At 52.0% G+C, this 14,660-nt stretch overlaps 1 protein-coding gene and 1 pseudogene across 15 annotated transcripts in view; one reads left to right on the top strand and one right to left on the bottom strand.

The window, feature by feature from the left end:
• CC2D1B (coiled-coil and C2 domain containing 1B) overlaps positions 1–9,450 on the bottom strand; it is a 28,886-nt gene extending 19,436 nt beyond the window's left edge. For 9 of the 15 annotated variants that reach the window (XR_010138347.1, XR_010138346.1, XM_054554776.2 and 6 more), the window contains exons 1-16: positions 9,031–9,445; positions 7,498–7,580; positions 5,863–6,007; positions 4,766–4,866; positions 4,227–4,385; positions 3,678–3,803; positions 3,328–3,487; positions 2,959–3,137; positions 2,716–2,791; positions 2,507–2,614; positions 2,285–2,415; positions 1,943–2,015; positions 1,588–1,718; positions 1,038–1,173; positions 783–955; positions 258–383 (exon numbers count right to left, since the gene is read on the bottom strand). Coding sequence is in view for 13 of the 15 variants with exons in the window: in XM_054554776.2 (XP_054410751.1) it covers positions 258–383; positions 783–955; positions 1,038–1,173; positions 1,588–1,718; positions 1,943–2,015; positions 2,285–2,415; positions 2,507–2,614; positions 2,716–2,791; positions 2,959–3,137; positions 3,328–3,487; positions 3,678–3,803; positions 4,227–4,385; positions 4,766–4,866; positions 5,863–6,007; positions 7,498–7,566 (1,893 nt within the window). In the remaining 2 variants the exon portion in view is untranslated. Of the gene's footprint in view, positions 1–257; positions 384–782; positions 956–1,037; positions 1,174–1,587; positions 1,719–1,942; positions 2,016–2,284; positions 2,416–2,506; positions 2,615–2,715; positions 2,792–2,958; positions 3,138–3,327; positions 3,488–3,677; positions 3,804–4,226; positions 4,386–4,765; positions 4,867–5,862; positions 6,008–7,497; positions 7,581–9,030 lie in introns of all 15 variants that reach the window. The other 6 variants (XM_063718918.1, XM_063718915.1, XM_063718892.1 and 3 more) reach the window with 3 other exon arrangements.
• A 2,095-nt stretch (positions 9,451–11,545) lies between these two features.
• Positions 11,546–13,205, top strand: LOC100448722 (group XIIA secretory phospholipase A2-like; annotated as a pseudogene).
• Positions 13,206–14,660: the final 1,455 nt, after the last annotated feature.

The following is a 14,660-nucleotide window of genomic DNA, read 5'->3' as shown; positions in this document are numbered from 1 at the left end:
CACACACACATCACAATGTTCTTTCCCTCTTCTCTGTTGTTTGAACTCTGTACCACCCTGAAAGAGGGGTATTATCACCCCATCTCACAGATGAGGAAAATGTAGTTGAGAGAGGGAAGTGCCTTGCCCAAGTCACACAGCCAGTAAGTGGAAGAGCTAAGAATTTGAGTCCAGGGCTGTGTGGCTGGAGCTCCAGGTCTTCCTCCACGGGGAGGCTGTGGGCACAGAGGGGAGGAACAGACAAGGGGCCTGCTGACCTCTTGTTGCTCCAGAAGCATTTTTTGCAGCTGGGCATACACCTCTTCCGCCTTCTGGGAGAGTCGCAGGTCCTCGTGGTGGATGAGGATGAAGTCACCCTCCTCATCCGTCAAGGGTGAAGGCACCTACCCAGGTCACAAGGCCCCTCGGGCCCCAAGAGTCAGATTACTCCTCTACCAAGTCCAACAAAGGCAGGAACCCAAACTAAATAATTCCTCAGCTTCTACTAAAGTCCAGTGATGACAACTCATCACCTCTCATTCTATCCCAAGATAACACTCTTGCCTCCCGTGGCCTGGCCCAGCCTTGTCATCTCTGACCACGGGCAGCCCACCTTCCCTTCTCCTGGTTTCCTTTGGGGGTGTGAGGTAGAGGGGTATGAGCAAAAGGCTCTTTCCCAGCTGTCATCATGTCCTATCCAAACCCCACCTCATCCCAGAAGCTGCCCTCGTTCACAGCCTGTCAAGCCTGCCAGCCACCTTCTCCACCTGAGAAGTCCTGGTGGTTAACCAGGTGGGACTCACCTTGGACAGATCAACAGGTCTGCCAGATCGGGCCTGGATGATCTGAGCCTCAAGACATTTGGCCACCCGCAGATGGGCTTTGGCCTGCTCCAGGTCCTGGCTGCGCTTGGCCTGCAGGGCTGCCCGTTGGTACTGCAGTTTCCGTGCCTCCAGCAGTGCCAGCTGCTCCCGCACTGAAGGGAGAAGGCCACTGGTTAGGGCCACACCTGCCCTCTCTAGGCCCTCAGTTCTTCACCCTGCTTGTCCCCAACTCACCAGATGGACTCGGTGACTCCTTAGAACTTGAGGCCCTGGGCTCAGGCAGGCGCTGGGATGAAGGGACTGTAGGCCGTGCAGGTTTCTTGGCCACTGGGGCCTGTGCTGGGGGCTCACCCTGCAGGTGCCCAGGAGGCTGTTAGGAGGGGATGTGTTCCCCAGCATGGCCATGGCGGCTCCCAGACTTGGGCTGTCTTCCTAACGCTGTACTAAATCGCTATGTGACCTGAGATGGGTGGCTTCTCTTCCTGGGCCCTAAAAGATCTGAGAGCTAGAAACAGCCTCAGAAGCTTTCACATCTAACCTCTCCAACAGGAGAGAGACTACAGGGTAATGGGGATAGAGCCGGGGCTCTGGGTTCAGAAAGACCTTGATTTGAATCCTAGCTCTGCTATTTCCTAGCTGGGTGTCCTTGGGCAAGTTTTTTCTCTGTACAGTGGAGGAAAGAATATGTACCTTATTGGGCTTGTTAATATGGACAACAGGGTCTGGGTTTACCCTCCACCTGCTATTCTCCCCACCAGCCCTGGAGCTGAGCCCTCAACCAAACCTCGTCCTCGTCTTCATGAGCTGGGGCTGTATCCTCTGCGGAAGCCAGTTTCTCTGCAGCTGCCAATGTCGCTGCCACTGCGTCCTCCTCAACACCCATAGTGGGCTCCAGGCCAGGGATGGGGGGAAATCCTGTGGGAGAGAGACAGCATGGGAGGGGCAGGGAGCAGGCTCAGAGAAGCACAAAGCTACCTGGGGCCCTGTGGGGGGCATGGCTCTGCTGGGGCATGGCTGGGATAGATGGCTCCACAGGGGGGAGGCAGACGCATGAAAAGTCATCCCCACTGGCTGTCCCCCATTCCCTTCTTGCCCAGGGACCTCCTCCTCACAGAGCCCCTAGGCCATGCCCCACTCACCCGGAGGAACAGGCAACTCAGCAAAGTTGACTTTGCGTCCTGCTCGGTGTGCTCGAATAGCATCTTGATATTGCTGCAAGGGAAGGAAGGGAGGGGCTTGTGGTCGGCAGCAGCCCACAGGCCCCCTGCCCAGCATGACACACAGTGGGGCAAGGAGAGGGAGACTGGTGGGAAGACAGCAGCCCTGGGAGAAAAAAAAGATCCCTAAGGCAGCAAGAGTCCCAGAGAGACAAACAGATGAAGGTTCAGAAAAGACAAGGACTAGCTGGAGGACCAGGGAGACAGAGCACCCAGCCAGGGAAGAGGCCAGCATAGGCAGGGGCTGCACAGCCGCGGGCCCACCTTGGCAATGCGCTCATGCATCCGAGCCTTGCGCTCGTCCCCACCACTCCGGGCCTGGATGCCCGCCTCACGGTACTTGTTCAGCCTCTGCTGCAGGGCATCCAGCACTGTCTGTGACTCTGTAGGGGCCACTTGAAGGAAAGAAGAAGAAGTGGGCATCAGCTCAGCCTGCCCCTCAATGCCTGCAGGTCCCCACGCCACAGTCCCACCATCCTGCCCTACCTGGGGTTGCTGGGACTTCAGGGGCCATCACTGGCTGCATTCGCTCCACGGCTGGGGGAATGACTGAGGGTGCTGTGGCGGCCTGAGAAGCCTGCCGGGGCTTCAGATCTGGGGGATCCAGAGTAGAGGAGTAGGTGGGAGGGCCTGGCCAGCCCCAGGCCTGCTACTCCTCCTCAACCCCACCGCAGCCTGAGCAGATACATACTGACCCTCAGGTGCCGGGGGCATGGCACTCAGATCCACAGGCTGCCCCTTCTCCAGGGCCTCCAGGACAGCACCAAATCTCTGCAGAGTTGGAAAAGCAGGGGTGGTTGAAAGCCAGGGGACCCCAAGAGCCTGGGTTGAAACAACCCCCACTCAGGCCAATCTCACTCAATCTCAGTCTAGCTCCCTGAGCCTCAGTTTCCCGTATCTATAAAATGAGGGTATGTGCCCTGAGCCAGATGCCATACCTTCCCAATCCTCATGAGCTCTCGGGCACGGTCTAGCTCTCCAGCCCGCTTGGCACTGAGGGCAGCCGCTTTGTACTCTCTCTGTCGGGATGACAGCAGGGCCCGCGGGTCTGGGTCTGAGTCTGAAACGGGCTGGGCAGAAACGCCAGGGAGGCTGGTCTCAGGTTGGGAGGGGTTGTCTATAAGGAAACAAACGGTCCCCAGAGAGCACATGAGGGTCACAGAAGGCGGCGGCCACGGACCTCACTGGCCTGAGGATGTCCTGGGGAGGATGTGACCAATGGTAATGAACAGTGGTGGCAGGCTGGGGACACGGGCTGTGGGCTATGACCCCAGGAACTAGAACAGGATTTGGGCATCTGCAGATACCTGACTCCAAGGCAGGGGGAGCTGGAGGGTCTGCCTCAGGGCTCCTGTTGGCTGGTTCCTGGGGGGCCAGGGGCCGCTTTCCTAAGGCCACTGGAGGTGGGATCTCATCCTCATTGATCTTTCTGCCTCTCCTCACAGAGGCTAGCTGCGACTCCAAGGTCTGAGGGAGAGAACTGGTCCAGAAACCCAGCCAGCCATCTCAGCCCAGACCCTGCTCCAGGATAGGCCAGGGGTGGCCCCCCAACCCCCAAAGTCTGGTGGGGTGACCTCCCCTCCACTGGTGCAATCTCCACCAGCTGCCTTTCATGCAGCCCCCTCCCCTGCCCTGCTCCCAGCCTAGCCCGACTCACCTTCAGGCCACGCTCGCAGCGCCTGGCTTTGGCTGCTTCGCCTGCCTCCTTGGCACTGGCCGCAGCCTCTCTGTAGTTGTGGATCCGTTCCTCCAGCAAAGCGTGTAGCCCCTGAGATGCTCCGGCCTATGAACAATTCAGCTAAGGGCCTGGCCACTCCAGGGCCTGCTAGGCCTACCATTCTCCCTCTGCGGAAGCTGCCCTAGAAGATGGAGCTCTGGGACTCCAGGAGAAAGAAGAGCCTAAAAGCCTTAAGGCAGGAAGCAAAGGCTCACTTGAGAGGCCAGAGGCCATGGCAGAGGCAAATACAGAGCCCCAATTGGTGGAAGCCAGGAAGTGTCTCCCGGGGGTGGTCTGGGAGAACAGACAGGCCTTTGAGGCTGGCGGCCACGGAGGAGTTTCTTGTGCTCAGTTTCTGCTTGGGGCGGCTGCTGTAGGAGGGTCCTGGAAAGGGTGACTGCAGCCTTGCTGTGCAGGCCAGGCCACACACGTGTTATGTCTGGGCACACAGGAGCATCAGAGGCACAGGGGCCCTCCTCCAGAACCCACCTGAGCTGCTGGGGCTGAAGCTGTCAGGATGGCTGTCTGCACTGGAGGTTCAGTGTCTTCTAGGCCGTTCTCCTCCTCAGAGCCGCCTGGGTCAGCTACCTCATCATCATCCAGGGGCTCAGTCTCCTCGTCCACACCTAAGACCTCCTGCAGCTCCGTCTAGGGAGACAAAACACAGCCCAGGAGCTTGGGGGCCTCAAGACCATACCCACGACAGGACCTGAGAGTAAAGGACTCTCTCTCTCAGCAATATTCCTTAACGTCAGTCACTGTGCCTGAGTCCCCTTCACCAAAATATTTCTTTAATCTGACCAAGGATAGCCTTGAAAACAGTAATTACTCCAAATCTGAGAATCCCCAACTGCAGAGCTTAGACCAGAAGTCAAAGAGACACGCCACCCACTGTACAGCCAGGAGGGGCAAGCACTCACTCAGAGTCAGAGAACAGAGGGGCACCTCCAGCCTCCTCTCCACTGCCCTCTCCTCCACCAGGCCCAAGCTTGCCTCAGAGCCCTGGGATACCAGCCTGGCAGACACACCAGCAGCTCTGCATCTTCCTCCAGCCCTTCCTCCTCCTCCTCCTCCACATCCCGCATACAGTCTGCCGCCAACTTCTCGATGTGGGCCATGGGCAGGGGGGCTGGGGGAAGAAGGTCACAACAAGTCAGCACAACTCAGATAAGGTCGGGGATGAGTAAAGGAGGGGCTTGGTAGATCCACCCAGGCAGAAATCCCCCTTCCCTCCCACGGCAGAGTCCCACCTGGAAAACTGCTCTTCCTTTAAGACCCAGTTCAAAAGACCCTCAACAGGGAAACTTTCCTCGGCCCCCCACCAAGCAACAAGCTGCTCCTTTCTCTGCACCTCCGCCTACAGTAGCCTGACACAGACATGGCCCATCCACTCTCTCCGACCTCCAACAACACCTTTCACATCTGTAAAGATTTTCAAAGTCCAATTGAGCTTCAAAACAAATCTGCAAGATGGATAATATCCCCTTTTCATATACTGAATAAACTGAGAAACTTCCAACATTAATTTTCCTATCACTGCAATCCTAGTAAGTGGCAGAGCTAGGATTCAAACCTAGGCTTGTGCCACCCCAAGGCAGGAGCAGTGAGCTCCTTCCTAGGTCCTCCCATTATCCTCAGCTCAGGGACACACAGGATGGTGGGGGATGAGTTGGGGGGATTCTCTGAGGGTTCCTGGTGAAAAGAGAGGAAGATTTAGACCTCCTGATCCTCCCAGGCCTAAAGTCTCCGTTCTCATCTGGGCTGTGGAGGGAGATTCCACTTAACTCACTGGACACAATTTCTATGTACTTCCTATGTACCCAGTTCAGTCTGTGCTAACTGGGCCCCTACCCTACACCAATACCGTGGCTAGGGCTAAGGATGGGGACCTGAGTCAGCCTGAGAAACACATTTGTCCACAATGGGGAGGGGCCAGCCCAGGCCATGACACAAGGTGGGGAAGCAGGGCGAGGCCGCCTCTTGGTGGGAGTGCTGCAGAAGGTACATGGGTATTGGAAGGACCAGGGAATCTGGCTGCCTCCGTCCAGCTGCAAGGGAACCCCTCTACCACCAGCCTGTGCCCATCTTGTCCCAGCACCAAGCCCAGCCCTGTGTCCAAACTCACCCTGCCCCTTGGGTGCTGGCTTCTTGCCTGTGGTTTGTGCTTCCCCTGTGAGAGCCAGCAGCTCAGCCTCCAGGTCCTCATCATCTTCAGCCTCATCCATGCCCAGCAGCATGTCCTCAGGGCCAAACTCCATAAAGAGCCCCATCTGAGAGCAGAGCAGGACTCTTAGGAACCACACAACAAGCAGGGCAGAGCCCAGCTCCAGAGCCAGACTTGGGGCTCTCCAAGTCCCAATCAGTGGCTCCTTCAGTCTGTGAGGCCCAATGTGCAGAAAGAAACTGAGGCCTGCAACATTACTCCTTGAGACACTTACCTTCCTAGGGACTCAACAAAAAACCCAGTAAGACCACACTGAAACTGAGACAGTCTTGTGAGAGAGTCAGAATTTAAAACACACTACCATTATTACAACTAACAGCAATAGCTGCCATGCACTGTTCTTAGTGTTCTATGTGATTATCTTAACTACCTCAGTTAATTCTCACAATTCTGAGAAGAAGGTCCTATTTTTTAAAACTCTGGTAAAACACATACAACATGAAATTTACCATCTTAACCACTGTTAAGGGTGAGTTCAATGGCATAAGGACATTCACGCTATCCTGCTACCATCGCCATCATCCATCCACAGAACTGTTTTCATGTTGTGAAACAAACTTTCTACCCATTAAACATTAACCCCCCTTCCTCCCCTCCTTCCAGCCTCTGGTAAGCACCATTCTTCTGTTTCCATGAATCTGACTACTCTAGGTAGAGGTACATCCTTTTTTTTTTTTTTTCCTGAGACAGAGTCTGGCTCTGTCGCCCAGGCTAGAGTGCAGTGGCGCAATCTTGGCTCACTACAACCTCTGCCTCCCGGGTCTAAGCGATTCTCCTGCCTCAGCGTCCCAAGTAGCTGGGACTACAGGCACATGTCACCACACCCCGCTAGTTTTTGTACTTTTAGTAGAGATGGGGTTTCACTATGTTGGCCAGGCTGGTCTCAAACTCCTGACCTCAGGTGATCCACCCACTTCGGCCTCCCAAAGTGCTGGTATTACAGGCGTGAGCCACAGCACCCAGCTCACATTCTGTTTTTATCCCAATGTTCAGATGAAACTGAGACAGTCTTGTGAGACAATCAGAATTTAAAACAAGCTCTTTGCGACTTGAGTCTATGCCCTTTACCCCACCTCCTTTCTTACCTGCCTTTTTAAAGACAGTAAAAATGGACTAAGAAGTCTCAAGACATAGGCCCAGAAGAAATAAAGGAAGAAAATTGGAGAGGAGACCCCCCTGTTCTTCCACTTGGGGCACAGCAATCTGTCCCTAGGCAGTGAAGTCCTCCCACTGACTACAGCCCTCATGCCCTGGCATCCCTGGCTAACAAGCAAAGTTGTGACCCTATCTAAGGAACCTTTGAGAGCACTGAGGTCCCATCAGAACATCCTAAACTTTGGTGATTCCTGAACCCTCTCCCCACTTGTATGTGGCAGAGACTAGTAGGAGGGTGTCTAAGGGATCTGCCACCTCCAGGAGGCATTGCTCCAAGTCTCTGAACTAATGGGGGAACTACATGTGATCCAGTTTGCCTAAGCAGTCTAGGGACCCCCATCCCCAAACCGACCCTGTAGCCTAGAAGGCTAAGTTCCATACCTGCTTGGCAGTGGCCACCCCTTGGCCTCTGGCCTGAGGGCCCTTCCGAGGTCTTGGCCCTGGCATCATAGCAGCCTAGATACCTATGGAAGAGTTACAGAGATTCAGGCTGAAGTAGCCCATAAGCCAGGCCCCCCGCAGTGCTACCGGTGGTAAGGTGTGGATAGTAAACTCCCAAAGAAGGCAATGCTGAACACCAAAGGATGGGTTACCGTTAAGTAAAGCACTGAAGCAGCACAGGCCATGGAAGGGATGGGGATCACCTGTTAATGAGTTTACTGGGGAATGTTCTGAACGGACTCAAATTTAAAAAGCACACTCTAGGTTCAGAGTGGGTGGAAGGCTGGGTGAAATTCAGAAAGGCTCTAAAGCTGTGCTTATGGAAGCCACAGCAGGCTATTTAATTTTAAATTTCAATGAATTAAAATGAAATAAAGCTAAAAATCCAATCCATCAGCCACAACAGACACATTCCAAGTGCTTAACAGCCATATGTGGTGAGGGGCTATGACCAGACAGCACACACACACAACATTTTCATCATCCAAGGACATTTCATCAAAGTTCCATCTCACAGCTGAGCTCTGGAGAAAGCTGGCTCAGCATTCTGATTCCCATAAAGATCTCACAGTTATTCACAGGACCTCCTGTGTCAGACCTTGTGCTGGGCACTGGGAGCGCAGAAATGAATCTAAGACGTTCTCAGCCTTCAATGACCATTTACAGGGTGGAGGTGGACTACACGGGGTTGCCCCAGGGGCCATGGGTGCCCTGAGGTGACCCCTTCTTCAGCACTGGGAGAAAAGGCTCCTCCTTCGAGGCGGTGACGCCTGGGCTGAGTCACGCAAAGAAGTTGGGGGAAAGAGGAGAATAGGATTCCAAGACGAGGGAACACCTGACGGCTCTGAAGTGGGGAGCAGCTTGGCCTGTACAATGGAAGCTGAGGCCTGGTATGACTGGGGCATAAGCGGTGAGGCCTGAATGCACAAGCCGAGGTGGAAATGTGAGCAAGCGGCAGAACATGAAAACCTCTAAGCCGAAAAGCGTTTGGGCATTATTCTGAGGGCGCTGGGAAAGAAGTGGGATCGGATCGGTGTTTCAGAAACCCCATTCTGGCAGCAAAGGGGAGGTGCACAGGGGGTAGGGGGAAAAGGCAGGAAGCCGGCGCATCTCGCCACAGCCCAGGCGGGGAGACCAGCTGACGGGCGTGGAGGCGGCGGGGAGCGGGCGGAGGAGCTGGCGGGCGCTCCGGCGGACTCTTGAGTGTCAGATTTCGGGACTTAGGTGAGCGGCAGGGCCCCGGGAGTGACCCCGGCTCAGGTGAAAGCGAGACCGGTCAGACATTCCAAGGCTGCGGCCCCGATGACAGAGCCAGGCCTCACGAAAGGTGGGCAACGGAGTCCGTAGGGGGAGGCGACACGGGAACCCCACTCCCGCGCTGCGGGACGCGCCGCCCTGCCCCGCCCGCGCCGCCTCAATCTACCCCCGCGGTCCCCAGAACTCCCCACGCCGAGGGGCGGGGACGCGGCATACCTCGCGGTGAATCCGAGCCAAACCCCGGCCTTGTCTCACACGGCACCGCCCTGGGCTCCCGCGGGCCCTGGGCCGCAGCGGTAGCGACAGGAAGCGCCGGCACGGGAGGTGGCTCGCGCGCAACACGTGACCCCACTGGCCGGCGGCCGGCAGTGCGCATGTGCACGGCTACGCGGGCGGGGGGCTCCAACAGGTGACACCAGGGCGGGGTTCGCAGCGCGCAGGCGCGTTCGGGCAGGTAGCGCAGGACAGGAACGCTGGGCGGTTCCGCCGGGGCGTCCACCGACCGGCTCAAATGAGGTCGCTGCGCCCAGCCCTCGCCCACTTGCAGCCTCTCCACCGAACCTCCTCCCTCACTCAGCCCGAGGCGCTGGGCGCTCGCTCGCTCGCTGGACCTACCCCGCCTCAAGCCCTCGCCCCGCCCCACCGCGCAAGAGGGTGGGGCCTACCCAAGCTCCGCCCTGGAAGAGAGACAGGGGCGGGGCTCGCCTGCTTGTCCATGTCCTTTAAGTCTGGGGAAATGGAAATGGGGCCCACCATATTTTTCTTAATAATTCAGCACCTGAAAGTATCGTTTTCCGGTCCGTTGAAAACTTCAGACAGGCAGAGCTCGCTGCACATCTTAAATACTTTAGAGAGTCTAACACTAAGTTCTCACTCGCCTACCCTGCTGTGCAATCAAATGGCATGGAGGGTATTAAGGAGAGAAACGGAGTGTACCCGTTTTCTGCCAAGCTTGTGTCAGTCACTTTTCATAATGGAGCTTATACCAGTTCTCAATCCTGCAAGATGGACATCATCTCTAGAAGAAACGGAGGCTCAGAGAGAATTATTTGCCCAGGGAAATACAAACCCAACCTCTTTAGCATCAGTAAATATGCTCTAGTCTAGTTTTCTAAGGAATGCAGGTTTCTCCCTGCGGCTTCCAGAGTCCAGTTAACAAGAGATTGAGCTCAGGAGTCCGAGACCAGCCTGGGCAACATGGCGAAACCCTGTCTCTACAAAAAATTACAAATATTAGCCGGGTGTGGTGGTGCGTGCCTGTAGTCCTACCTACTGAGAGGCTGAGGCAGGAGAATCGCTGTAGCCCCGGAGGTCCAAGCTGCAATGAGCTGTCAACTGCCCTTCAACCCGGGTGACAAGGTGAGACCCTGTCTCAAACTAAAACAAACAAAAAAACCGAGAGCGGAGTAATGGGGAAGTGGCCAGATTCCCATCTAAAGTAACCACTTCGATTTTTGGGGGAAAGAGAAGGGCTTAAAAGGAAAATTTGATATGGGAAGCATGCAAGAATTGTACAGAGTACAACGTCTGTGTGTCTTGTTCTGGTGGCTATCTTGAGTCCCAGCCTACCTGGAGCGTGGGCTGGTCTCATCTCCACAACGGCCCCGCTGTTGACTAGCCACCTTGAAGTAATCTTTGGAATTTTGCAGCTGTGTCTCCAGGCTTGGTTTGTCTGTCTCAAGATTAGCCCTTGGAACTTCTAAGAAGGCAGATAATTAAATACTAGCATACAGTAAGATAAATGTGAAGGGAGTATATACAGTGAGAAAGGGAGGGATATGGGGTCTATTTTACGGCTAAGGGAAAAGGCTTTTGCAGTTTGCTTCAAGGTTATATCTTGAAACCCAAGAGAAAGGAAAAAAAGTTTCAAAATGTATTTTAAAGTTAAACTGCTGGATTAGTTTCTTCTGTCTAAAACATTGCCATCTCCTCTCCTGCCTATGCCTTGAACTTTTAAATTATGTTTTCTAGTTAGCGATTTCAAAGATCTCCCAGTTTACTTGGACGAAGGGCTTTTCCATCTCCTGATTGCTTACCTTTTTTTTTTTTTTTTTTTTTGAGACAGGATCTCACTCTGTCACCCAGGCTAGAGTGCAGTGGTGCGATATCCGCTCACTGCAACCTGCTCCTCCCAGGCTCAAGCAATCCTCTCACCTCAGCGTCTTTAGTAGCTGGGACCACAGGCACGTGCCACCATGCCCAGCATTTTGTTTGTTTGTTTGTTTGTTTTTTGTAGAGACATGTTTTTGCTATGTGCCCAGGCTGATCTCAAACTCCTGAGCTCAGGAGATCAACCCACATCAGCCTCCCAAAGTGCTGGGATTACAGGCGTGAGCCACCATGCCCTGCCCATTACCATTTTTAAATTGAGGTTTCACATCCATATTTCTCAATCCTTTTAAAATTATTTAAAATTTTTTATAATGAAACATTTAAGATATACACAAAGATACACAATATTTAACATTTACTAGAATGCAAGCTCCAGAAGGATAAATTTTTTTGTTGCTTCTCCAAGTGTCTCATGTCTACAGCAGTGCATGGTACATAGTAGGCACTCAATAGTTCCTTGCTGTGTGTGTGAATTAACTACATGGGCATCTACTACCAGTTTAAGAAAGAAAAAAAAAAACAGGTGAGCGGGCGCGTCCCCGCGACCGCGCTGCCTCCCCGAGGCGGTTCACGTAAAGCCAGCGAGGCCCTGCCGGCCAGCTGGGAAGGAGGCGTGGATATGGAGCTGGCGGCTGCCAATCCCGGGGCCCGCGCCGCTGCCTAGCGCGTCCCGGGGGCTCTTTGGGGACGCGCCCCTCGCCGCGGCTCGGGGACCCTTAGAGCCCGGCGCTGCGCGGATGGCCCTGCTCCCGCGCCCCGCGCTCACCCTCCTGCTCCTCCTCATGGCCGCTGTTGTCAGGTGCCAGGAGCAGGCCCAGACCACCGACTGGAGGACCACCCTGAAGACCATCCGGAACGGCGTTCATAAGATAGACACGTACCTGAACGCCGCTTTGGACACGGTCTCTGCCAGTATAAATGCAGTGACGGATCTAAGCCTTTCCCACGTTATGGTTATAGACCCTCCCCACCGAATGGATGTGGCTCTCCACTGTTTGGCGTTCATCTTAACATTGGTATCCCTTCCCTGACAGTGTTGCAACCAACACGACAGGTGCTATGAGAACTGTGGCAAAAGCAAGAATGACTGTGATGAGGAATTCCAGTATTGCCTCTCCAAGATCTGCTGAGAAGTACAGAAAACACTAGGACTAACTTAGCATGTTCAGGCATGTGAAACAACAGTGGAGCTCTTGTTTGACGTGTTATACATTTAGGTTGTAAACCATATCTGGACAGCCAACGAGCCGCATGCAGGTGTCATTATGAAGAAAAAACTGATCTTTAAAGGAGATGCTGACAGCTGGTGACAGATGAAGACGGAAGAACATAACCTTTGACAAATAACTAATGTTTTTACAACACGAAACTGTCTTGTTTTTGTGAAAAAAGAAAAAAAAAACATAGTTGGAGCTACCTGTACATCTCCCATATTGCAACACCTCCCTTTCCCAAAGATGTACCCATTATCCTAAATTTAGTGTTTATTATTCCTGAGCATTTCTATTTCTGTGTAGGTATCCTTAAGCAATACATAGTATTTTGCAAGCTTTTAAAAATTATATCATTGGTTACATACAGTGTAATTCTTCAACCTTTTTCTACTCAACCCTGTTTGTAAGCTTTGCTCAAATTGACATGTATACTGTATCTAGTTAGCTGATTTTCATTTCTGTATATGATTCCATAGCATGAAAATAAGTCACTTTCCCAATGGCTTACCATTATAGAGTGCTATGAACTTTTTGTATGACTCTTGGTGTACGTATGTGAATTTCTCTAGAGCATATACTTAGGAATGGAATTGCTGGCTGCATTAGTCAGGTTTCTCTAGAGGAACAGAACTAATAGGATATATATGTGTGTGTGTGTATATATGTGTGTGTGTGTGTGTGTATATATGTGTGTGTATATACATATATATAGTCCCACAATAGGCTGTCTGCATGCTCTATTAACCATCACACTGGCTGATATGGTTTGACTCTGTATTCCCACCCAAATCTCATCTTGAATAGTAATCCCATAATCCCCATGTATCCTGGGAGGCACCTTGTGGGAGGTCATTGAATCATGGTTTCCTTCATGCTGTTCTTGTGATAGGAGTGAGTTCTCACGAGATCTGATGGTTTTATAAGTGTCTGGCATTTCCCCTGCTGGCACTCATTCTCTGTCCTGCTGCCCTGTGAAGAGGTGCCTCACCATGATTTTAAGTTTCCTGAGGGCTCCCCAGCCATGTGGAACTGTGAGTCAATTAAACCTCTTTTCTTTATAAATTACGCAGCCTCAGGTATTTCTTCATAGCGCGAGGACAGACTAATACACTGGCTCATACAATTTCTTGCATTTCCTAGGCTAAGATTCACCAAATAATCTTCAAAAGTCATTCCACCTCCATCAGCAGGGTATTAGGGTTCCAGTTGTTCTGTTTAACCATAGAAAGGTTTTCTAATAGATGTGAAATGGTTTTGGTTTGCATGCCTCTTTTACTGTTTCCATTTTCTTGGTCATTTGTGTTTCTTCTTCTTTGGATGACTTGTTATTTACCCATTTTTTTCTTTTTCCTTTTTTTTTTTTCTGAGACAGTCTTGCTCTGTTGCCCTGGCTGGAGTGCAGTGGCACAATCTCAGCTCACTGCAACTTCTGCCTCCTGGGTTCAAGCAATTCTTCTGCCTCAGCACCCCCTAGTAGCTGAGATTACAAGTGCATGCCACCACCCCTGGCTAATTTTTGTATTTTTAGTAGAGATGGGGTTTCACCATGTTGGCCGGGCTGGTCTCGAATTCCTGATCTCAGGTGATCTACCTGCCTTGGCCTCCCAAAGTGCTGGGATTACAGGTATGAACCACTGCGCCCAGCCCATTTTCTCTTTTTCATTGCAGAATTTTAAAAAATATTGATATTGATCCTCAATCCATTATATGTAATTATACATATATATGTGAATATAGAAATACATATTTTTGCTAAATGATTTGAGAATGAGTTGAGACATAACACATCACTTATAAATATTTCATTATGAATCTCCTAAGAACAGCGTTCTCCCACATAATCACAAATTTATCATGCTCAGGGAATTTAACACTTACAAAATACTGTTGTCTAATACATAGTTAATAATAATGTTTATAATTGTTTATATTTCCTAAATCCAGGACCCAGTCAAGGTTTACACAGTGCATTTAGCTCTCATGTCTCTATTCTCCTTTGTGTAGAATAGTTCCTCCATGTTTTATGTTTTTTTTCTTGTGATATTAGTATTTTCAATGAGTTGAACAGCTGCTTTGCAGAGTATTTCTCCCTCAATTTAGATTTGTCTGATAATTTTCTCATCAATAAATTTAGGACAAGCATTTCTGACAGGACTAGTACACGGGTGAGGCTGTTTTCTTCCAGTACCTCATATTAGGTTTTATTTACTTTTTTCAGATGGAGTCTTGCTCTGTCGCCCAGGCTGGAGTGCAATGGTGTGATCTCAGCTCACTGCAACCTCTGCCTCCTGGGTGGGTTCAAGCAATTCTCCTGACTCCCAAGTAGCTGGGACTACAGGTGACACCACCACACCCGACTAATTTTTGCATTTTTAGTAGAAACGAGAGAGTTCACCATATTGATCAGGCTGGTCTCAAACTCCTGACCTCAGGTGATCTGCCCACCTTGGCCTCCCAAAGTGTTGGGATTGCCGGCATGAGCCACCCACGCCCAGCCTCAGTACTTCATGAGGTTTTAGA

The sequence above is a fragment of the Pongo abelii genome, chromosome 1 (genome assembly GCF_028885655.2).
Source record: "Pongo abelii isolate AG06213 chromosome 1, NHGRI_mPonAbe1-v2.0_pri, whole genome shotgun sequence".
Taxonomy (NCBI): domain Eukaryota; kingdom Metazoa; phylum Chordata; class Mammalia; order Primates; family Hominidae; genus Pongo; species Pongo abelii.
Note: the sequence above shows the minus strand (reverse complement) of the source record. Positions and strands in the feature narration are given on the sequence as shown.